This window comes from Notolepis coatsorum, assembly GCF_963971535.1.
Source record: "Notolepis coatsorum genome assembly, chromosome: 5".
Lineage (NCBI taxonomy): Eukaryota > Metazoa > Chordata > Actinopteri > Aulopiformes > Paralepididae > Notolepis > Notolepis coatsorum.
In genome coordinates this window covers 114,307,734-114,333,224 of record NC_140169.1, presented here as the reverse complement: position 1 = coordinate 114,333,224, position 25,491 = coordinate 114,307,734, and the positions used below count along the sequence as shown (strand labels likewise).

The 25,491-nt window shown below is 43.2% G+C and overlaps 1 protein-coding gene across 1 annotated transcript; it reads left to right on the top strand.

Moving 5' to 3' along the window:
• The first annotated feature begins 989 nt into the window (after positions 1–989).
• lamp5 (lysosomal associated membrane protein family member 5) lies at positions 990–25,491 on the top strand. The gene is made up of 6 exons (XM_084313903.1): positions 990–1,321; positions 2,039–2,217; positions 2,680–2,811; positions 3,015–3,111; positions 4,527–4,715; positions 24,499–25,491. The coding sequence occupies exons 1-6, from the start codon at positions 1,258–1,260 to the stop codon at positions 24,675–24,677; spliced, it is 840 nt and encodes a 279-aa protein (XP_084170029.1). The 5' UTR covers positions 990–1,257; the 3' UTR covers positions 24,678–25,491.

Genomic DNA, 25,491 nt, shown 5'->3' with positions numbered 1-25,491 from the left:
TACGTGCCGTACTGGCCGATCCTGTTAGCTGGGGAGTATAGTCTTGTTTAATTTTTTTATTAAATTATTAAAATGTCATATTGCTCGTCTTTTTTCGTTTTTGTGTCTGTATTGTTTTCAAATAATGAATGTATGTTACATGTGTGGGGGGGGGGTCTTAATACTTTCTTATACATGTACTGTATCTATCTAGGTCTTTCACTGTTGGATTAGCTATAATGTTCGTCGGATTGTGTATAGAGGTTGGAGTGGCCTGCACGCCGCGCAGCTTCTATGCACATTAAACTGCGTGTGTGATTTAGGATACTTTATACCTGAAAATACAAAGAGCCCTATATACACGTCTCCTAAATAATCACTCCATTATTTCGCCATAATCATTGTTGTATATTGATCGTCATTTGCAAGAATGTCAATGATATACTGGGTATATTGATTTCCTTTAGATGGGAGGGGTTGTGATTTGTCATGCAACTGACTGCACACAGTCAGCGGCACGACACGGACATTACAAATCACACGCACACACACACACACGCACACACACAGTGCACGGTGTCCTCACGCCTGAGTTCACTTCACACACACTCTCAGTGGCGAAGCGCGCATCGCCACACCGCAATCCTCGACTCACAATAGCAGCAGCTGCAACCTTGCAGAAACGGAGAGGGAGGGGGACTAGGCAGAGGGCGCCCCTCTCACACATGCAGCATCACCCAGGTATATACACGGGCTACATCTGCTACCACGGAGGCGGAAACAGCAGCAATGCGGGAATAACTGAATAGCCTATGCGTCGGGCGACAACTTCGTCAGGAAGGGAACTCCTCTCTCCCCTTGTTAACAACAAGTCCGAGCACGACGCACATTTCTTCCCGATACTGACGACGTGTAGAACGAACTCGAAAATGCCACTCGTTTGAGAGCCTGCGACGTGTCTGTATTTTGGGAGGCCGCGGTAGCGGTGTGTCTGGGAGGACTTCTATCAAGACGCAGGAGACGGTTTTATGCGGCGCAAACCGGATGCTATCTCACGTCCACCTGGAGAAATTTGCTGCATTCGCAATGATCTGAGCGTGACTCCAGAGCGCTGAGCAGAGGCATCCCTCCTCCCTCTCTCTCTCTCTCTCTCTCTCTCTCTCTCGCCCCCTCCCTCTGTCTTTTCTTCCTTCCTTCCTCCCTTCCTTCTCTCCTCTCTCTCTTCGTGGGTTCAGCACAGGCTGCCCGTCAGTTAGCCGTTTTAGCGCCGGGAACCTGATGGCGATGGAACGGCTCGGTTTCAGGACCTCGGAGAGCGCCCTGGTTCTGCTCTGTGTGTTTGGTAAGCACATCGTGGGTGAAAGTGGGTGCAGGGATGTGTTTGTGAATCAGTATCGTGACTTCCTCACTGCAGTGTGTGTGTGTGTGTGTGTGTGTGTGTGTGTGTGTGTGTGTGTGTGCGTGTGTGCGTGTGTGCGCGTGTGTGTCTATATATTCCTGTTGAGTGTGCATAGCCCACCTATAGTACCCCCTCATATTATGTTGTGAATATAAATTTGGCAATAGCCTCATAGCAGCAATGTGTCATTCAAGCCGTTGTCTGCGTTTGAATTGGACACGTCTATTGTACTGCTGTGCTGTATTTCACCACATCCAATGGAATACCATACAAGTCCCCATACTGCAGGTTTTAGACTCCAGTGTGTTCTAACCTAATTCTCACGTTGGCGTGAGGAGATAATGGCATTCAGAATACAACTTCGGTGGTCACTCATATGAGCGCAGGATACTCGGGCGCGTTTGGCTGATTCTGCATGTTTGAAGTGAGTGCCCTGTCTGTAACCCCTTTGGCACTAAGACAAGTCGCTATGCCGACCCCAATTCCCACCAATACCTCTATTTCAAGTAATCCGTATAGGCTATATTAACTACAATTTCCACTCGCCTGGTCGTATCTGTTATTCTATTCTATTCTATTCTATTCTATTCTATTCTATTCTATTCTATTCTATTCTATTCTATTCTACGGTGCTGCTAACCACATCCCCTGTGTCTGCAGGTCTTCTGGCCCGGTCCATTGTTCTGGCCGAGCAGGAAGGAGAGAATCTATCCGGTCTGTCCAACAACCCGGACAAAGCCATCTTCGCAGTCCGGGAGAATGGGACCACCTGCCTCATGGTGGAATTCGCCGTTAAATTCGTCGTGCCATACGACGTGCTCGCGCTCAACGGGATAGATGTAAGGAATGTCATCTTCTTTGGTGCACGACTCGCAAGCTGTCCAATCTAAAGGCGGATATTTACCTCAACAGATGTATCTTGTGAACGTGTAGAGTTTGGACAAAAGTTGGACATTCATCGTGACCCGAGACGATCTATCGTGCGTAAAGATGGAGATTAAATGTGTATAGGGATTTTTCGCGAATAAAATGTTTGTTTTGTCAAAATGTAAGTCACAGTCACTCACGCGTATAATAAATGGAACACCTCATTGTATTCCAGTACGTTTTCCAGCTAGATTTGGATATACTTCTGATCCACGCTAGATTTGGAACAGTCTGGTCGTGCGTAAAATACTCATACACACTCCATCTGACTTCTGCCCCAGTGTTCATGGAAGGTTATCGGATAATGATCGAATTGAATCCTAATTCTTCTTTATAAATGTACCCCCCCCCCCCTTTCCCCCTAATTTCTTTAGTTAATAACAGAAAACGGGTATGTGGCTCTCCCCACTGGCGCCGACATCGAAGGAAGGTGTGGGGATACGGACTCGGAGATCCACATCTCCTGGAAGGATAACGCCTACACACTCCGCATATACTTCACTGAGGTGGGCAAAGAAACACCCCATAATGAACACCAAATCTGCTTGTCAATTAAATAAATAAGGACATCCCACGCACGATGCCCCCTCTCGCTTCTCTGCTGAGGGTGTTCCCTCTCACGAGAAACACTGAATGACGCGAGTGTGTGTGTGTGGGTGTATGTGTGTGTGTATGTGTGTATGTATGTGTGTATTTGTGTGCGTTGCAGGAATTCCGTGACAAAGGCACCCAAGTGTGGAAGATTAGTAAGGTCCAATTCGTTTACGACACCGCGGAGACATCGCATTTCAACAATGCTTACAACCGTGAGTAGCTATAGTCCATAACCTACTCAGCATATTCTGCCCCCCCCCCCCCCCAACACACATTTACACAGAACTGGGATAAGTGATGATTCATATTGCTAACTATATTTACCATGATTTTAGCTTTTGTTTTAAGGATAATAATGATTTAGGAGAGGGGTGTGCATTTGTATCTTAATGGCCTATAATGAGCAAACATTATTATTAATTATAATAACAATAATAATAATAATAATAATAATAATAATAATAATAATAATAATAATAATAATAATAATAATAATAATAATAATAATAATAATAATAATAATAATAATAATAATAATAATAATAATAATAATGTGACAATTATTATTATTATGTATCCTATTTGGTGAAATAAATCGATGGAATGCAAAGAGAATCCGTCTAAAACATGTTTAGCTATAGTCAGACCCTCTTGCTGGCATAACCCAAATTAATCCGTTGAAGTTGAAAATATTTGTATATTTTAGAAATAACTGCCTTTTTATCATTTCAAAATAATTTTTGAGGAAATTACGGTTTCTTTGGGCTATTTCATTTTTAAATCATTTTCACTTATTGGCTTTGCTATATATATAATATATATATATATATATATATATATATATATATATATATATATATATATATATATATATATATATATATATATATATATATATATATATATATATATATATATATATATATATATATATATATATATATATATATATATATATATATTATATTATATTATATTATATTATATTATATTATATACTATAGTATTTCTGCATTTGCTACAGTGGCTCCATGCATGTGAAAGGCATTAGGATACATGGCTCTGTTTGTATTTAGTAAACATTCAGTTCATCAATTTATTCTACTGATATTAATCACATTTAATAACCTCACTAATATGCTATATTTGAGCTGTTTGTCTCTCCCCCGTCTCTCTGATGTCACTGTTTCTATGTGTGAATGTTATTGTGAGACAGATACACACAATCACACACACACACACACACACACACACACACACACACACACACACACACACACACACACACACACACACACACACACACACACACACACACATACACACACACACACACACACGCACACACACACACACACCTACACACACACACACACGCACACACACACACACCTACACACACACACACACCTACACACACACACACACACACACACAAACACACACACACACACACACACACACACACACACACACACACACACACACACACACACACACACACACTGAGCACTCTTGCAACATTGTACCAAAATGGCCTATTTACAGTATAAGGTGGTCCCCTTTCCCTTTTTACTAACACATGTTTCATTCGTCCATATGTGTCTTTCTCTGTGTCTCTCTCCAGCTGGGAAGCACACAGCTAGCTCCCACCGCCTGTCAGCTCTGGTGACCCCTGCTGGCCGCTCCTATGTGTGCCAGGCCCAGCAGACCCTCACCCTCATCTCCACCGACCATCAGAAAGGCGTAACCGTCCACATGTATGACATTCAGATCCAGCCCTTTGACATCAGCTCCGACTTCATATTCAGTGAACGTAAGAAACACACTGCATACTAAAAACACCATTAAGAACCATACAAAATTGTAAAAACACCAATACGAACCACACGAAATACTGAAAACAGACATAAGAACCACACTGCATACTAAAAGCACCACTAAGGGCCATACTATATACTAAAAACAACACTGAGAACCACACTAAATACTAAAGACAATATCAATAACCACACTAAATACTAAAAACAACACTGAGAACCACACTAAATACTAAAGACAATATCAATAACCACACTAAATACTAAAAACCCCACTGAGAACCACACTAAATACTAAAACATCACTATAAGAAGAACCATACTAAACTACTGAAAACATAACTGAGAACCACACTGCATACTAAAAGCACCACTAAGGACCATACTAAAAACACCACTAAGAACCATACAAAATACTAAAACACCACTAAGAACCATACAAAATACAAAAACGCCACTATGAACTACACTAAATACTAAAACACCACTAAGAACCACACTAAATACCAGCACTAAGAACCACACTGCATACTGAAAACATAACTAAGAACCACACTGCATACTGAAAACATAACTAAGAACCACACTGCATACTAAAAGCACCACTAAGAACCACACTGCATACTGAAAACATAACTAAGAACCACACTGCATACTAAAAGCACCACTAAGAACCACACTAAATACTAAAAACACCACTAAGAATCACAGTAAATAAAACACCAATAAGAACCATACAAAATACTAAAGTCACCACTAAGAACCACACTAAATACTAAAAACACCACTAAGAATCGCAGTAAATAAAACACCAATAAGAACCATACAAAATTCTAAAGTCACCACTAAGAACCACACTAAATACTAAAAACACCACTAAGAACCCCACTAAATACTAAAAACACCACTAAGAACTAGGGATGTCCCGATCCAATCACGTGATCGGGGGCCGATCACATGATTTTCAGAAGATCGACAAAAAAAACGGGAAAATCTTAATTTTTTTAAAATTTTTATTCAACAAACATGACCATGTTCACGTCCTAAACTCATACTGAGGCCTTAGTTTTGGTTTTAAATTACATATCATCATTCATTTATTTATTGTCGCACAGAGCAGAAGAATTTGCCAAAACAAACGGCTGCTTTCACTTTTCTTTTAGCGCCGTAACGTAACGTAGTTGTAACTGAGGGGTACAATTCCCTGACTGTATTAATCAAGTACTGATATCATTGAATCACTACCGACTTGTACATTGCTGGCCAACACCGTACAAAGGTATTCTAGATGACGACACTCGCACAATAACAGGTTTTCCACTCAAAATACTTGTTTACAATATTTATTACACAAAGGGGAATATTAGATTACATTACTTTGTCACTTTAGATGCGCTTATAAGGCAAATAGAATGTGCAGGTAAATCAATAGTGCATATTAAGGTAATTAGATCTGGTTCTCTGGGGAAGGGTGTACTACTGGTTGTAAGCCAGCAGAGGGGGCCAAAGCTCTATGCAAGTCAATGGTTCACGGGGGTGATGTCACCCCTGGAGCGGCAGGGATAGGCAGCCTGGTCCCAGGATGCGCGCCGTGTAGGTGAGAGCCGTGGAGCCTCTGTTCCGACAGAGACAGGCTTGAGTGATGGTCTCACGGGCAGGTGTAAATCCCACAGTAGCAGTGGGGTAGGCGGTTCTCTGTTCCAGCAGCTTGGTCAAAGCAATGAAGAAGAATAATCCTTGCCCGGAGAGTGGCACTGCCGGTGGGGTGTAAGTCCTCCGTGGTGCTGCTGCTGCTCCGGTGTAGATATCCTCTCCGGTGCGGTAGTGCACGGCTGAACTTGACGTTACTGTACTATTAGCACGCGGCAATAAGTGCTCTATTATAGACACACAATTACCCCCTTCACGTGGTCTTTGACTCGTAATGAAGGTTTACTAATATATAGAGAACGATACGACAAACAGACGTATTTAGGATAACACGAGGCTCTATCTTGGGGCATGCGAGCCCTGTTATACCGCACGTTGCGTAGTGGGTAAGGCTTTACTTAGTAACTGAACCAGACTGAACTGAAGGCGAACTGAAGAGGAACTGCAAGGGGGGTTCTGTATTCTTGCGCCATATTTATATCCACGGTGGACAAATAGTGCCTATCTCATTTCTGTCGCCTCTTGGTCTCGTAGCCGTGGGCGAAAGGCGGGCATGTTCAGACATATCTCGTCGGTACCTTTCAAGTCAGCTCGAGGGGGCAAGGCTTTACTCGGTACCTGGCGCCATGGGATCGCTTCCAATAGAGGAATGAATATTATGGTCTGTCCTGCTAGACTAAAGGGATATTCAGTGCATATTGTACAAGGAATATACAAGGGATATCAAACGATATACAAATAGTATACATGGGATCTCAGGCAATAAATATATATATTCGGTTTAATCTGACCCTTTGTAACAGCCGCCCCCTAATTAGTCCCACCTAATTAGCTAAGCAGGGGCAGATTAACCGCACTGTCCACTACTCAATGTCTGTGAGGGGTCGGTCAGTTCACAAAGTCAGGGGTCGTGGTAGTCATTAGGCAAGTCGGGGAGCCTTGGCGACTCGATCAGCCTCGCCACGGGTCGGTTGTAGATCCGCCCTTGGCCGAGCACTTCTGCCACTCTGACCTTTCCGTCGGCACCAGTGGTCACTTTGCTTACGCAGCCGGCCGGCCACGCAACTCGGGGTAGTGACTGGTCTATGGTCATGACGGCTGGACGGGATGAAGGGGGGCTTAGGAGGAAGCGGGCCTGAGACTGCTTTGGTCTTGGCTTGGCTGTGCTTTCTCCTCCTCCGTCTGTTTCTCTTGTTCGCTCTGTACCCCGTGTGAGGAGGGGCCGGTCCCGGCCGCCCCGTCAAGGAGTCGCTTGGGGTGCTGGGTTCGAGGTCAGCTACGTCTGAAGCGCAGCTGAGCGGGGTGGAGTTCCGAACTCCCTCTGGTACCCACGGTTCTCTCACGGGCCTCTCGCTTAATGTCAATAGCCTCTGCTGTACGGGGGAGAGGCCGGTGTCTTCTTCTGTCTCTCTGGAGTGGAGGCAACTAGTGGCTGCTGTTCGGTTGGGAGATTTAGCGAGGGGCCCTTGTAATGTCCATCCTAGGCGGGTCTCGACTGCTGCAGGACAACCTCTGGGTCCTGTATGGACCCGGTCTATCGGGACTATGAGTTCTGCATGGTCGGAGCCTATCAACAGGGTCGGGGTAGCGCCGTCCATGAGCGGGATAGGTAATTGGCGCAGGTGCACATATTTATCCATCAACTTGGTGACAGGGTAGGTGTACTGCGAGAGTCCTATTTCTTGGCTGGTGAAAGCATTTGTGATCTTGTACCGTTGCTCTGGCTGCCCGCTTGCTGCGATAGTGAAGGAGACATTCTCGCCCTTTATCGTCTTTAAATCTCTCCTTATTGTCCGAATCGTCATTTGGTTCTCGCTCCCCCGCAGTCCCAGCTGGGCCGCAGCGGACGCGAGCAGAAGGGTCTTCTCTGACCCGTCATCAAGGACGGCGTAAGTGTCCATGACTTTGTCCCCGTGGCTCAGGAGCACTCTGACCACTTTGAGGAGCACACGGGGGGTCCCGCTGTGCTGGTCAATGTGGAGCACTCCTGCTGGTTGGTTGTCTTGGACCTTTTGGTGGGCTCCGCACCGTGCTGCGCGGTAAACGGCGCCCGCCTGGGCCGCCTGGCGCCACTGGTTCACTTGGACAGGGTTCAGTGTCTTATATTCGGTGCACTGTGCCAGCCAGTGTCCGCCGTCGCAGTAGGTACAGTAGGGAGCGGTCTGGGGGCTCTTCGGTGCTGGTGCCACCGCCTCGGCATGGTACAGTACCGCGACGGGCCCACTCTGTTGTCCTGGGTGACGCTTGTTGATGTCGTGCAGGACCTCCAGGTGGGTGCCACCGCACCTGCTGCACCTTTTCTTCAGGTGGCACTCAGCTGCTAGGTGGCTGCGCGCGCAGCGGAAGCAGCGGCGGTGGTCCTTGACCCACTGGCTCACATCATCCGTGGTCAGCTTCTTGAAATCCTCGCACTGATGGAGCCGATGTTCTCCCTCACAGTACTGGCACTCGATCTTCCACTGGTCCTCTTTCGTCGAGGGGGTGTTGTGGTTGGAGTGCTGCGGTACTGACTCTGATTGGTGCATAACAGTCACCGATCTTCTTCCATCATTTATTCTCCTGGTTCCTTCTCTGGAGCCAGGGGTGCTCCGTCCGAATGTATCTAGCCGTAAGCTGCTGACTTCTCTCGCCAGGAAGTCGGCTAGATCGAGGAGGTTCGGTTCGGGGCCATTAGGGTCTCGGTGGTCTCTCTGCCGCCTAAAGCGCTCCTGTCGGGCGGGCGGTAGCTTCTCCAAGATCCTCTCTACATTTGAGTTGGCGTATAGTTCATGCCTACCCTTTTCCCTCTGCGCTCCCAGCATCCCTACCAGGGACTGCACTCTGATGGACAGGTCGTCCAGTGCTCGATTGTCTGTGGCTGGGGGTAGGCGGTCAATATGCCTTATCTCTTCTATCACGTAATCCCATATACGTCCATATCTCTGGTCCAGCGCTGCAAGGGCCGCTGTGTATGGTGTCGAAGAGGAGGCGTAGGCCAGCGCTATATTGTGCGCTCGCGGTACTTTCAGGTGCTTCAGTAATATTGCATACTTGTGGCGTTCATCAGCGACATCCACCATCATTGTCTCTAGGCACATCCGGAGCTCCGTGTACTGTGCTCGATTCTCATAGACGAAGTCTGGGATTGACGGCGTGGCAATGTATGACGCTGTGGGTGACTGATACATCGGTGAGCGTTGGGGGAGAGGCCTCCTAGGCGAGTCTCCTCTGGCGTGTCGTCTTGGGCTGGTACTTGGTGGGTACCGAAGGTCGGGTACCCAGGTGCTGTTCCTCGGGGCTGGCGGTGCGTCAAACGCACCCGTGAGTTGAGTCGGGGGTTTGTAGCGCAGGGCCTCGGGGCTGACTTCTGGGCTGTACTGGACCTCCTGGTCCTGAGTACGTGGCTGCGGGTCGGGGCTGTACTGAGCCTCCTGGGCCAGAGCACGTTGCTGCTGGTCGGCTTGACACCCCTCCTCTTCCTCCTCCTCTTCCTCTGCTAGGACCTGGAGTCGTCTGCTCAGTCTCTCGGCGTGGTCCGGTTCCGTTACCCGGTTGCTGGGTCTCGTATGGACCGGCTGGGGAGGGGGTTCGGAGACGTGGACAGGCTCCTCCTGTAGGCGGGGTTCGGAGACGTGGACAGGATCCTCCTGTAGGCGGGGTCCCGGGTCGCTTCGTCGGGTAGGGGAATGTGTCCTAGACCCATGTCTTGACGACCTCTGGGAGCTCCGTGCGGAGTGAGGGGGTGTCGCCATGGCAACCAGTTTGTCCATCAGCTCCGCCTGCAGCCGGTCGCGCTCTGCCTCGCGCCGGGCATGGGCTGCGTCGCGCGCTGCTTCGCGCTGGGCATTGGCGGCGTCGCGCTGCGCATTGGCGCTGGCCTGGGCAGCGTCGCGCTGTGCGTTGGCGACGTCGCGCTGGGCATTGGCGCTGGCATGGGCGGCGTGGAGCTGTGCATTTGCGACGTCGGCGCGGCTTCGCTCGATGTTCTCTTCTGTCTGGAGGCGTCTGGTCTCCAGTCTTATTCGGTCGTCTTCGCTCCTTTGTTGCGCCTGGAAGCGCTCTCGCTCACCTGCGTAATATTCGCGCTCGCACGTCTGTTGCGCTTGAAGTCGATCGCGTTCGGTGGAGGCTGCCAGGGTGGCGATGAGTGCTTGCGCCAGCATCTTGTCCGCCTCGCTGGGGGAAGACGCCGTTCGGGGCGATCGGCTCCCGGCAGTACTTGTTGGAGATCCATTCTCCGGTTGCGTACCGAGGAGATCCGTCTCCTGGGTGCGCGTCTCTCTAGGGTTGTCTTCCTCCCGGGGCTGGTCGGGGACTACTTCTTGGGTAGTGTCTGGGGGTAAAGTCGTGTCAGTTCCCTCCTGGTCCCCACCGTGAGCTTGGTCAGTTACATTAGCACCCACTAGGGCCTCTGTGGTCGGGGTAACCTGGTTGTTAGGGTCAGACATAATTTAACTTTTTACTTTTTCGGCGTTTAACTTCCCTTTAAAGCTAGGTATTGGACTGACAGAGTATGCCTCTAGGTAGGGAGGTGGCTGTCGTCTGCGCTGCGGGCGATCTAGCTTAGGAGAACCGTTTGTGGAGTGTTCGTCATCGGCCAATTCCATATTAATATTATATTAATATTACGCTAATTATTATCTCGGCTATCGAAGGACCAATTGTAACTGAGGGGTACAATTCCCTGACTGTATTAATCAAGTACTGATATCATTGAATCACTACCGACTTGTACATTGCTGGCCAACACCGTACAAAGGTATTCTAGATGACGACACTCGCACAATAACAGGTTTTCCACTCAAAATACTCGTTTACAATATTTATTACACAAAGGGGAATATTAGATTACATTACTTTGTCACTTTAGATGCGCTTATAAGGCAAATAGAATGTGCAGGTAAATCAATAGTGCATATTAAGGTAATTAGATCTGGTTCTCTGGGGAAGGGTGTACTACTGGTTGTAAGCCAGCAGAGGGGGCCAAAGCTCTATGCAAGTCAATGGTTCACGGGGGTGATGTCACCCCTGGAGCGGCAGGGATAGGCAGCCTGGTCCCAGGATGCGCGCCGTGTAGGTGAGAGCCGTGGAGCCTCTGTTCCGACAGAGACAGGCTTGAGTGATGGTCTCACGGGCAGGTGTAAATCCCACAGTAGCAGTGGGGTAGGCGGTTCTCTGTTCCAGCAGCTTGGTCAAAGCAATGAAGAAGAATAATCCTTGCCCGGAGAGTGGCACTGCCGGTGGGGTAAGTAAGTCCTCCGTGGTGCTGCTGCTGCTCCGGTGTAGATATCCTCTCCGGTGCGGTAGTGCACGGCTGAACTTGACGTTACTGTACTATTAGCACGCGGCAATAAGTGCTCTATTATAGACACACAATTACCCCCTTCACGTGGTCTTTGACTCGTAATGAAGGTTTACTAATATATAGAGAACGATACGACAAACAGACGTATTTAGGATAACACGAGGCTCTATCTTGGGGCATGCGAGCCCTGTTATACCGCACGTTGCGTAGTGGGTAAGGCTTTACTTAGTAACTGAACCAGACTGAACTGAAGGCGAACTGAAGAGGAACTGCAAGGGGGGTTCTGTATTCTTGCGCCATATTTATATCCACGGTGGACAAATAGTGCCTATCTCATTTCTGTCGCCTCTTGGTCTCGTAGCCGTGGGCGAAAGGCGGGCATGTTCAGACATATCTCGTCGGTACCTTTCAAGTCAGCTCGAGGGGGCAAGGCTTTACTCTGTACCTGGCGCCATGGGATCGCTTCCAATAGAGGAATGAATATTATGGTCTGTCCTGCTAGACTAAAGGGATATTCAGTGCATATTGTACAAGGAATATACAAGGGATATCAAACGATATACAAATAGTATACATGGGATCTCAGGCAATAAATATATATATTCGGTTTAATCTGACCCTTTGTAACAGTAGTGCTGTCATCAGATCAGAGAGGGAGAGCCTCGTGTCTGAGTCAAGATGGATAAGCTAACAGATAAAATAGTAAAGGGAGAGCTTTTGAAAGTTCCCAATGCGTCTGGGAAAGAAGCATTTTGACCGCAGGGAGAATGCTCGAGGAGAGGGGAACAGGGCTGAAGCCATCAACGGTGGATGATGTAATTATTTTCATCCACAGCGCCAGCAAATGAACAGCGGACCGGAGTGGTTCATTTGTTGTTTGTTCTTTGATTTAGCCGGTTGGCGAAGTTTTGTTAACGTTGTTCAATGCAAGAGGTTTTTGTTGCTGATGTGACGTTCATCAACAGTGAAGTGGTGAGTCCTGATTTACTCAAATTAATTGGCTGCTGGTTTATGAGTGTTTTCGGTATGATTTTGTGTCATGATGACATTCATGTTTTAGTTAGTGTCTGCAGTGTGGGGGCATTTCATTGTTGCTGTTCAGCTGTTGTTAACCGCGGAGCTATGTCGTTATTCGCTTTGTGGGGATTATCGTCTGCGTTTCAGACCAAAATGGAGCAAATCATTACGTAAGTCGAACACTGTGAATAATGTGCAAACAGATTGAAACTTTGAATATTTCTCGTATGAAGCGTATGAAGGGGCTCAGGATGAATGTAAGGTGAGCCACCGCGCTCGAGGCGGGGCTATTGAGGCAACACAGGGGCTTGTCTCGCTTCTCCAGTTTCTGACAAAAATGCGTCAAATTGGTTACTAATGTGAAAGATCGGATCGGGAAAGATCGGTATCGGCAGATACTCAAAATCACATGATCGGGATCGGATCGGGAGCACAAAAATGCGATCGGGACATCCCTACTAAGAACCACACTAAATACTAAAACACCAATAAGAACCACACTAAATACTAAAGACACCATTAAGAACCACAATAAATACTAAAAACTAGGTATGCTCGATATTGGCTTTTTTACCGATACGGATATTCCGATATTGTCCAACCCTTAATTTCCGATACCGATATCAACCGATATCAACCGATACCGATATATGCAGGGTTTCCCCGTCCAAAAAACTGAATAATTTCAGGTAACTAATAATTTCACTGGATATATATATAACAAATATTGTTATTGTTTTTTTTTGTTTTTAAACCGATACCGATATTTTCCGATATCACATTTTACTGCCGATATCGGCCGATAATATCGGTCGGCCGATAATATCGGACATCCCTACTAAAAACACCACTAAAAACCACACTAAATACTAAAACACCACTAAGAATCACACTAAATACTAAAACATCACTAAGAATCACACTAAATACTAAAACACCACTAAGAACCCCACTAAATACAAAAATAATGATATAGTATTGGTATGGGTAGAAAAGCCTGGGACTGGTTTCAGAATAATTCATTTGAAAGATGTCAGTGTGTGAAGTCCGGAAATGCCCAATCAGAATTCTTACAGAGTGACCCACAAGGTTCAATCCTGGGTTCAGTCCTCTTTACCATTTATATAAATTATAATGTCTCCTTATTGGATGATTGTCAGGCCCATTTATATGCAGATGATACAATTATATACTGTATTACTGACACAGCTCAGTTAGCTATGAAGAAGGTGCAGCTTTCTTTTAATTCTTAATATCACAAAACATAGACTATGATAACATACATATTTTAACTGTAAATGGATCAAATATGGAAAGGGTCACAGAATACAAACATCTGGGAATCTGGCTCGATGACAAATTCACAACGTCGGTAACCTTACTAGCAAATTGCAACAAAGGCTTGGCTTTCTGTATAGAAACAAAGCCAACTTCCCCTTGTTCTGTAGAAAAAGGATTGTTGAATCAACTTTCTTGACAATTCTGGACTATATAGACCTGTTCGCTGTATGCGTCAGACTCAGTGTGCGCGCCCATCAAGTGGGCAAAAGGAACGTAATCCTGGTCAGAACAACGGGGCAGACTACAATATATTTGCATTTGTTATCCATGCTAGCATTCTAAATAATCAATCCATGCCAAAGCTAGATATGTAAAAGGTGAAAGACTCACACTCACAGCCATGCTGATTTGGCAAAATGACATCCAGCCATTTTCGTTTGAAACAACTTTTAGTCAGGGGAGTGTCATGGTTTCTCAATTGCGCAGGTAGTGGGCAACTTAGTCACGTGACTCAGTTGGTATTGCTGATTGGTTCGAACACGGTATGTTTGTAAACAGCGATCAGGTCTATGGGGATGAACGCAGATCGAATGTCTGCAGATTAGTAGTAACGCTAACGTTAGTAGCCAGCCTACTGCTAAGTCAGTGACCCAACAACGTGACACCCCATTCACCTTAGGGAAAGGGAAATATGTCAGTGGAGAAAAGGCACAGCTTATGTGGTGAAAAGGTTGCATCCCTTAGATGTTGAAGCACCGACATTTAGGTAACGAAACATAAGAATAGAGCTAAGCTAGCTAGCTAGCTACTCACCACCCTGACCTACAGTAACATTATATGTTATATGTAAACTGTATGCAATAATGTACAGGTTGAACTATATGAAGTCAATTGTAAATATGAATATGTGTAAGGTAATTTTTTTTAAAGCATACTAAAACAGCAATAAGAACCATACTGGATATTAAAGTACAAAGAACCACACTGCATACTAAAAACAGTACTAAGAACCACACTGCATACTAAAAACAGTACTAAGAACCACACTGTATACTAAAAAGAGTACTAAGAATCACACTGCATACTAAAAACAGTACTAAGAATCACACTGCATACTAAAAACAGTACTAAGAATCACACTGCATACTAAAAACAGTACTAAGAACCATGCTGCATACTAAAAACAGCACTAAGAACCATGCTGCAAAAACAGTACTAAGAACCACGCTGCATACTAAAAACAGCACTAAGAACCACACTGCATACTAAAACAGTACTAAGAACCATACTACATACTAAAGCACTAAGAACCACACTGCATACTAAAAACAGTACTAAGAACCACACTGCATACTAAAAACAGTACTAAGAACCATACTACATACTAAAGCACTAAGAACCACACTGCATACTAAAAAAAGTACTAAGAACCATACTACATACTAAATCACTAAGAACCATGCTGCATACTAAAAACAGTACTAAGAACCATGCTGCATACTAAAAACAGTACTAAGAACCACACTGCATACTAAAAACAGTACTAAGAACCATACTGCATACTAAAAACAGCACTAAGAACCACACTGCATACTAAAAACAGTACTAAGAACCATACTACATACTAAAGCAGTAAGAACCACACTGCATACTAAAAACAGCACTAAGAACCACACTGCATACTAAAAACAGTACTAAGAACCATACTACATACTAAAGCACTAAGAACCACACTGCATACTAAAAAAAGTACTAAGAACCATACTACATACTAAATCACTAAGAACCATGCTGCATACTAAAACAGTACGAAGAACCACGCTGCATACTAAAAACAGTACTAAGAACCACGCTGCATACTAAAAACAGCACTAAGAACCATGCTGCATACTAAAAACAGCACTATGAACCATGCTGCATACTAAAAACAGCACTAAGAACCATGCTGCATACTAAAACAGCACTAAGAACCATGCTGCATACTAAAAACAGCACTAAGAACCATGCTGCATACTAAAACAGCACTAAGAACCATGCTGCATACTAAAAACAGCACTAAGAACCATGCTGCATACTAGAAACAGCACTAAGAACCATGCTGCTTACTAAAACAGCACTATGAACCATGCTGCATACTAAAAACAGCACTAAGAACCATGCTGCATACTAAAAACAGCACTAAGAACCATGCTGCATACTAAAAACAGCACTAAGAACCATACTACATACTAAAGCACTAAGAACCATGCTGCATACTAAAAACAGTACTAAGAACCACGCTGCATACTAAAAACAGTACTAAGAACCATACTGCATACTAAAAACAGTACTAAGAACCACGCTGCATACTAAAAACAGTACTAAGAACCATACTGCATACTAAAAACAGCACTAAGAACCACACTGCATACTAAAAACAGTACTAAGAACCATACTACATACTAAAGCACTAAGAACCACACTGCATACTAAAAACAGTAATAAGAACCATACTACATACTAAAGCACTGCATACTAAAACAGTACTAAGAACCACGCTGCATACTAAAAACAGCACTAAGAACCACACTGCATACTAAAAACAGTACTAAGAACCATGCTGCATACTAAAAACAGTACTAAGAACCACGCTGCATACTAAAAACAGCACTAAGAACCACACTGCATACTAAAAACAGTACTAAGAACCATACTACATACTAAAGCACTAAGAACCACACTGCATACTAAAAACAGTACTAAGAACCACACTGCATACTAAAAACAGTACTAAGAACCATACTACATACTAAAGCACTAAGAACCACACTGCATACTAAAAAAAGTACTAAGAACCATACTACATACTAAATCACTAAGAACCATGCTGCATACTAAAACAGTACGAAGAACCACGCTGCATACTAAAAACAGTACTAAGAACCACGCTGCATACTAAAAACAGCACTAAGAACCATGCTGCATACTAAAAACAGCACTATGAACCATGCTGCATACTAAAAACAGCACTAAGAACCATGCTGCATACTAAAACAGCACTAAGAACCATGTTGCATACTAAAAACAGCACTAAGAACCATGCTGCATACTAAAACAGCACTAAGAACCATGCTGCATACTAAAAACAGCACTAAGAACCATGCTGCATACTAAAAACAGCACTAAGAACCATGCTGCATACTAAAACAGCACTATGAACCATGCTGCATACTAAAAACAGCACTAAGAACCATGCTGCATACTAAAAACAGCACTAGGAACCATGCTGCATACTAAAACAGCACTAAGAACCATGCTGCATACTAAAAACAGTACTAAGAACCATACTACATACTAAAGCACTAAGAACCATGCTGCATACTAAAAACAGTACTAAGAACCACACTGCATACTAAAAACAGTACTAAGAACCACGCTGCATACTAAAAACAGTACTAAGAACCACACTGCATACTAAAAACAGCACTAAGAACCACACTGCATACTAAAAACAGTACTAAGAACCATACTACATACTAAAGCACTAAGAACCACACTGCATATTAAAAACAGTACTAAGAACCATACTACATACTAAAGCACTAAGAACCATACTGCATACTAAAAACAGTACTAAGAACCACGCTGCATACTAAAAACAGCACTAAGAACCACACTGCATACTAAAAACAGTACTAAGAACCATGCTGCATACTAAAAACAGTACTAAGAACCACGCTGCATACTAAAAACAGCACTAAGAACCACACTGCATACTAAAAACAGCACTAAGAACCATGCTGCATACTAAAAACAGTACTAAGAACCATGCTGCATACTAAAAACAGTACTAAGAACCACGCTGCATACTAAAAACAGCACTAAGAACCATGTTGCATACTAAAAACAGCACTAAGAACCATGCTGCATACTAAAACAGCACTAAGAACCATGCTGCATACTAAAAACAGCACTAAGAACCATGCTGCATACTAAAAACAGCACTAAGAACCATGCTGCATACTAAAACAGCACTATGAACCATGCTGCATACTAAAAACAGCACTAAGAACCATGCTGCATACTAAAAACAGCACTAGGAACCATGCTGCATACTAAAACAGCACTAAGAACCATGCTGCATACTAAAAACAGTACTAAGAACCATACTACATACTAAAGCACTAAGAACCATGCTGCATACTAAAAACAGTACTAAGAACCACACTGCATACTAAAAACAGTACTAAGAACCACGCTGCATACTAAAAACAGTACTAAGAACCACACTGCATACTAAAAACAGCACTAAGAACCACACTGCATACTAAAAACAGTACTAAGAACCATACTACATACTAAAGCACTAAGAACCACACTGCATATTAAAAACAGTACTAAGAACCATACTACATACTAAAGCACTAAGAACCATACTGCATACTAAAAACAGTACTAAGAACCACACTGCATACTAAAAACAGTACTAAGAACCATGCTGCATACTAAAAACAGTACTAAGAACCACGCTGCATACTAAAAACAGCACTAAGAACCACACTGCATACTAAAAACAGCACTAAGAACCATGCTGCATACTAAAAACAGTACTAAGAACCATGCTGCATACTAAAAACAGTACTAAGAACCACGCTGCATACTAAAAACAGCACTAAGAACCACACTGCATACTAAAAACAGCACTAAGAACCATGCTGCATACTAAAAACAGTACTAAGAACCATGCTGCATACTAAAACAGCACTAAGAACCATGCTGCATACTAAAAACAGTACTAAGAACCATACTACATACTAAAGCACTAAGAACCATGCTGCATACTAAAAACAGTACTAAGAACCACACTGCATACTAAAAACAGTACTAAGAACCATACTGCATACTAAAAACAGTACTAAGAACCACGCTGCATACTAAAAACAGTACTAAGAACCATACTGCATACTAAAAACAGCACTAAGAACCACACTGCATACTAAAAACAGTACTAAGAACCATACTACATACTAAAGCACTAAGAACCACACTGCATATTAAAAACAGTACTAAGAACCATACTACATACTAAAGCACTAAGAACCATACTGCATACTAAAAACAGTACTAAGAACCACGCTGCATACTAAAAACAGCACTAAGAACCACACTGCATACTAAAAACAGTACTAAGAACCATGCTGCATACTAAAAACAGTACTAAGAACCACGCTGCATACTAAAAACAGCACTAAGAACCACACTGCGTACTAAAAACAGTACTAAGAACCATGTTTCATACTAAAAACAGTACTAAGAACCACGCTGCATACTAAAGCAATAAGAACCACACTGCATACTAAAAACAGCACTAAGAACCATACTACATACTAAAAACAGTACTAAGAACCACACTGCATACTAAAAACAGTACTAAGAACCATACTACATACTAAAGCACTAAGAACCATGCTGCATACTAAAAACAGTACTAAGAACCATGCTGCATACAAAAAACAGTACTAAGAACCATGCTGCATACTAAAAACAGTACTAAGAACCATACTACATACTAAAGCACTAAGAACCATGCTGCATACTAAAAACAGCACTAAGAACCATGCTGCATACTAAAAACAGCACTAAGAACCATTCTGCATACAAAGAACAGCACTAAGAACCATGCTGCATACTAAAACAGCACTAAGAACCAGGCTGCATACTAAAAACAGCGCTAAGAACCATGCTGCATACTAAAAACAGTACTAAGAACCACGCTGCATACTATAAACAGTACTAAGAACCATACTACATACTAAAAACAGCACTAAGAACCACGCTGCATACTAAAAACAGTACTAAGAACCATACTACATACTAAAGCACTAAGAACCATGCTGCATACTAAAAACAGTAATAAGAACCACGCTGCATACTAAAAACAGTACTAAGAACCATGCTGCATACTGTAAACAGCACTAAGAACCACACTGCATACTAAAACAGTACTAAGAACCATGCTGCATACTAAAAACAGTACTAAGAACCATGCTGCATACTAAAAACAGTACTAAGAACCACACTGCATACTAAAAATAGTACTAAGAACCACACTGCATACTAAAACAGTACTAAGAACCATGCTGCATACTAAAAACAGTACTAAGAACCACACTGCATACTAAAAACAGTACTAAGAACCACACTGCATACTAAAAACAGTACTAAGAACCATACTACATACTAAAACACTAAGAACCACACTGCATACTAAAAACAGTACTAAGAACCACACTGCATACTAAAAACAGTACTAAGAACCATACTACATACTAAAGCACTAAGAACCACACTGCATACTAAAACAGTACTAAGAACCATACTACATACTTAAGCACTAAGAACCATGCTGCATACTAAAAACAGTACTAAGAACCATGCTGCATACTAAAAACAGTACTAAGAACCATACTGCATACTAAAGCACTAAGAACCATGCTGCATACTAAAAACAGCACTAAGAACCATGCTGCATACTAAAAACAGTACTAAGAACCATGCTGCATACTAAAAACAGCACTATGAACCACGCTGCATACTAAAAACAGTACTAAGAACCATGCTGCATACTAAAAACAGTACTAAGAACCATACTACATACTAAAACAGTACTAAGAACCATACTACATACTAAAACAGTACTAATAACCACGCTGCATACTAAAAACAGTACTAAGAACCATACTACATACTAAAAACAGCACTAAGAACCATGCTGCATACTAAAAACAGCACTAAGAACCATGCTGCATACTAAAAACAGTACTAAGAACCATGCTGCATACTAAAAACAGCACTAAGAACCACGCTGCATACTAAAACAGTACTAAGAACCATGCTGCATACTAAAAACAGTACTAAGAACCATACTACATACTAAAAACAGTACTAAGAACCATACTACATACTAAAGCACTAAGAACCATGCTGCATACTAAAAACAGTACTAAGAACCACGCTGCATACTAAAAACAGTACTAAGAACCACGCTGCATACTAAAAACAGTACTAAGAACCATACTACATACTAAAACAGCACTAAGAACCATGCTGCATACTAAAAACAGTACTAAGAACCATGCTGCATACTAAAAACAGCACTAAGAACCATGCTGCATACTAAAAACAGTACTAAGAACCATGCTGCATACTAAAAACAGTACTAAGAACCATGCTGCATACTAAAAACAGCACTAAGAACCATGCTGCATACTAAAAACAGCACTAAGAACTACACTGCATACTAAAAACAGTACTAAGAACTACACTGCATACCAAAAACAGCACTAAGAACTACACTGCATACTAAAACAGCACTAAGAACTACACTGCATACTAAAAACAGCACTAAGAACCATGCTGCATACTAAAAAACACTAAGAACCACGCTGCATACTAAAAACAGCACTAAGAACTAGGGATGTCCGATATTATCGGCTTACCGATATTGGCATTAAAATGTAATATCAGAAATTATCGGTTTAGATTTTTATTTTTTTACATTTATTTAACATTTATTTACCCAGGCAAGCAAGTAAGAACAAATTATTATTTTATTTATTGTGAAAAGTATGCATAATGTTGTGTTAATTCCACGACAAGAGATATGTAATGTTAATGTTAACCTGAAATTATTCCGTTTTTTGGGAGGGGGAAACCCTGCATATATCGGTATCGATTGATATCGGTATCGGAAATTAAGAGTTGGACAATATCGGTATATTGGATATCGGTAAAAAAGCCAATATCGAACATCCCTACTAAGAACCATACTATATCCTAAAGCACTAAGAACCACACTGCATTCTAAAAACAGCACTACGAACCAACACTACATAATTTGAGGAGTCAGCGTTTCATTTGCCACTCATAGACCTGTCACTCACACACATCTCCAAAACAGAAGAGCTGACTACTTAATGGTGATATAGTGGTGGTGATGGTGATGATGATGATGATGATGATGATGATGATGATGATGATGACGATGACGATGACGATGATGATGATGATGAGTCATTGTGGTGTTGGAGATATTACATCACACTGTATTACAACCCTGCAGCTAGATTTGAATGCTTGGAGAGTGAGAGCCACACACGCACACACACACACGCACGCACGCACGCATGCACGCACGCACGCACGCACGCACGCGCGCACGCACGCACGCACGCCTCTCTGGGGGGTTACTGCTGCAGCATGAAGAGCAGGGCTGCAGAGAGAGGGGGGACAGAGAGAGACATACATATATATATAGAGAGAGAGAGAGAGAGAGAGAGAGAGAGAGAGAGAGAGAGAGAGAGAGAGAGAGAGAGATTAGTATTGTATGAGTTTGGTTACATCCTTTCCCTCAATGCAGCTTTTATAGACGTATACTCTAGCTAGGCAGCTGGTCATCCTCTAGAGCCAATCACCTTGCAGGGAGCAGTGTCTTTGCTCTGCTGTAAACTATATACTGTGATATGCTTTTAAGGAAGATATAGCCATTGCTGTTAAACAGATACTATACCCCCCTCCCTTCGACATGCACACAAGCATGCACATATGAACAAACACACATGAACAAACACACATGCGTATGCATGTACGCACACACACACACACACACACACACACACACACACACACACACACACACACACACACACACACACACACACACACACTGCCATTCATTCAGTTTCAACCATCCACATAATGTTTTGACCAGTGGTGAATTCTTCACGGGGGGGGGCGGAATTAATTAGTATCCCCCTCTATCTCTCCTTCTCTCTCTTTCTCGCTCTCTCTCTCTCTCACTCACACACAGCGCGACGTGGAATTGATTCGTTACACAATCAGACCTAGTACTGTATGTGTAGTATATACCAAGAATAACTTCAGTATGAGTACAGGGCTGTACACATATTTTGCATATTGTTAAACGAGCCAAGGCTAGCTATTAAACTATCGATATGAATCGAAAATGGGGGACCCTGATGTAAACAAGACAAACGTCTTTCTCTGGTCTGCATCCCCTTAACAATTGTATGTATTGAGCCGTACTGTATTGTACCCATTCTGCAATCTGTTAAATAAAGTTTTCATTCATTCAGTCATTCATTCAAACATAGACGATATTGAACAAGCCATAATCCACTTATTTTAAATCCAAAAGAAACTCCACTCTCTCTCTGATCAATACAATAATAAATGAACACATATGTATATCTTGTCATTTTAAACAAGTTACCATTCATTGTCTGGTTGATTATGATCCACCCGCGACGAAATTAATTAGTTAGTTCAACAATAACACAGCATAGAGAGAGCGAGAGAGAGAGAGAGCGAGCGAGCGAGAGAGAGAGAGAGAGAGATTGAGAGAGAGCGAGCGAGCGAGCGAGCGAGAGAGAGAGAGAGAGAGAGAGAGAGAGAGAGAGAGAGAGAGAGAGAGGGAGAGAGAGAGAGAGAGAGAGAGAGAGAGAGAGAGAGAGAGAGAGAGACCGCAACTCACTTTGTTTAGTTTAAACGCGGTCCAGGAGGGCTTGATATGTCCAGGCTGTTGATGTATATGTCCACTGTCCAGACTGTTGATGTATATGTCCACTGTCCAGACTGTTGATGTATATATCCACTGTCCAGACAGCATTCAGCTAGCCATTATAGCGTGTTGTTGTTTGTTGTCAAACCAGTTGAGACAGAGTATAGCCTACCCTAGTTCGAGAAGCTTTGTGGTCCAGACTCCAGGCTTGAACTTTCCATAAAAGTGTCCATATAAATCTATTTAGTTAGATCCAACACTGTCTGAAATATCCACTGTCCAGACTAGTAGACTGCATCCAAATAGCTTCTTGTTAGGCACCACAACACAACAGCATCGAACAGCCTGCAGTGCAAACTACCTGGTGTTCTATCGCCCTGCTCTAAGACAAACTCTAACCTTAACCAACTTTGAAAGAGTGCCTAAGCTTAACCATCGAAAGAACTTGCCGTCACGCTCTAAGACAAACTCTAACCTTAACCAACTTCGAAGAATAACTACCTAACCAGAAATAAAAAATTCTTATTCTTCTCTCTTTTAACCAGGGAGGGCGGCGCTCTAGCGCCCACTATCGGCCAGCCGCCACTGGTTTTGACACAATTCACACAACCACATTCAAAAAGGGTTCTAAGTGTGTGTGTGTGTGTTTTACATGGTTGTGTTCATAAAAGAAAGGTGCACTTTTAAGTGAAAGAGACTGTATGAATAGGCTACAAGAGGGAGGCCACACAAAAGGCAGCAGGTGCATGAATGTTCTACTGAGCTCATTTGACAGATGAAGTTGATCAGTAACAGTTGATTTGATACAAAAACCCAGACAATGCCTGTGCATTCTCTCTCTCTCTCTCTCTCTCTCTCTCTCTCTCTCTCTCTCTCTCTCTCTCTCTCTCTCTCTCTCTCTCTCTCTCTCTCTCTCTCTCTCTCTCTCTCTCTCTCTCTCTCTCTCTCTCTCTTACCTCTACGCTGTGTGTTTCTTACCCTCTTGCAGCCTATAAATGTATCACCGACCAGAGAGAGCGCCTGGAGGAAACCCTTCCCCTGGTTCTAGGCTTCATCCTCGCACTCATCATCATCATCACGCTCACCGTGTACCACTTCCACCTCAAACTGACGGCGACCCAGCCACCACAGCTCCCCAGAGACCGCTCCATGTACAAGAACATGTAGTGAAGGGGAACCCAAACACCAGCCACAACTCCCCAGAGGCTGCACAGTGTACAAGAACGTGTAGTGAAGAAGAGGACCCCAAATAGCGACAAAGTCAACCTGATTAAATGACTTGCCCTTCTCTCGATCTCCAACAAGGCCTGACGCACCACATGTGGGGAGGTGTTCCGATGTGGACCGAATCTTTGATTTATAAACGTACAGTATATCGGCCTGACTTTGGACTATTGGGTTGTATAGGCTGATTAATGTGGGATGACGGTTTGAGTAAAAAAGAAAAAAAAAGTAACAGTACCTTTGGGCCTCGGTTATTATTTCAGTCATTTTTAAGGAACCTTTTCTTCAGGCAGACAATTCAGAAATTGCCAAAATATTGCAGGCTTGCGCTCTCATTCTCAGTTTTTGTATTTTCTCTCTCTCTGAATTTGCAGCTAAATCATAAGAGATCATAGGCCTCCATGTCCGTGGTGCAATAATTTGCTGAGGTTTCATTTTCCCCGCGGAACCTCCCCTGTTCCCCTAGTTTTGAATGCAATCATAGTGATGACAGTGGACAGTCTTGTCGTGTGTGCAGGTGTTTTCAGTGACATTCAGAGTCATCAAGCGTTGCAGTGCATTTGCTTTGATTTCCACGGATCCTTTTCCGGAGATCCTAATTTATTGAACATATCAAAAGAATATATATATAAAATATGTAAATAGCCTACAGACAAAGACATCCTGTAAAATCTTGGAAATAAAATAACGAAGGACTATCAGAATGTCATAGGCTAATGGAGTGTAGGCTATGTGAAAGTATAAAGAGATTATTTGG

What these genes read in the sequence shown, in the direction of transcription:
- lamp5 (XM_084313903.1), top strand. Translation starts at nt 1,258, where the DNA reads ATGGCGATGGAACGGCTCGGTTTCAGGACCTCGGAGAGCGCCCTGGTT. An exon ending in GGTTCTGCTCTGTGTGTTTG is followed by an intron (nt 1,322 to 2,038) that starts GTAAGCACATCG and finishes CTGTGTCTGCAG; the next exon opens with GTCTTCTGGCCCGGTCCATT. An exon ending in CGACTTCATATTCAGTGAAC is followed by an intron (nt 4,716 to 24,498) that starts GTAAGAAACACA and finishes ACCCTCTTGCAG; the next exon opens with CCTATAAATGTATCACCGAC.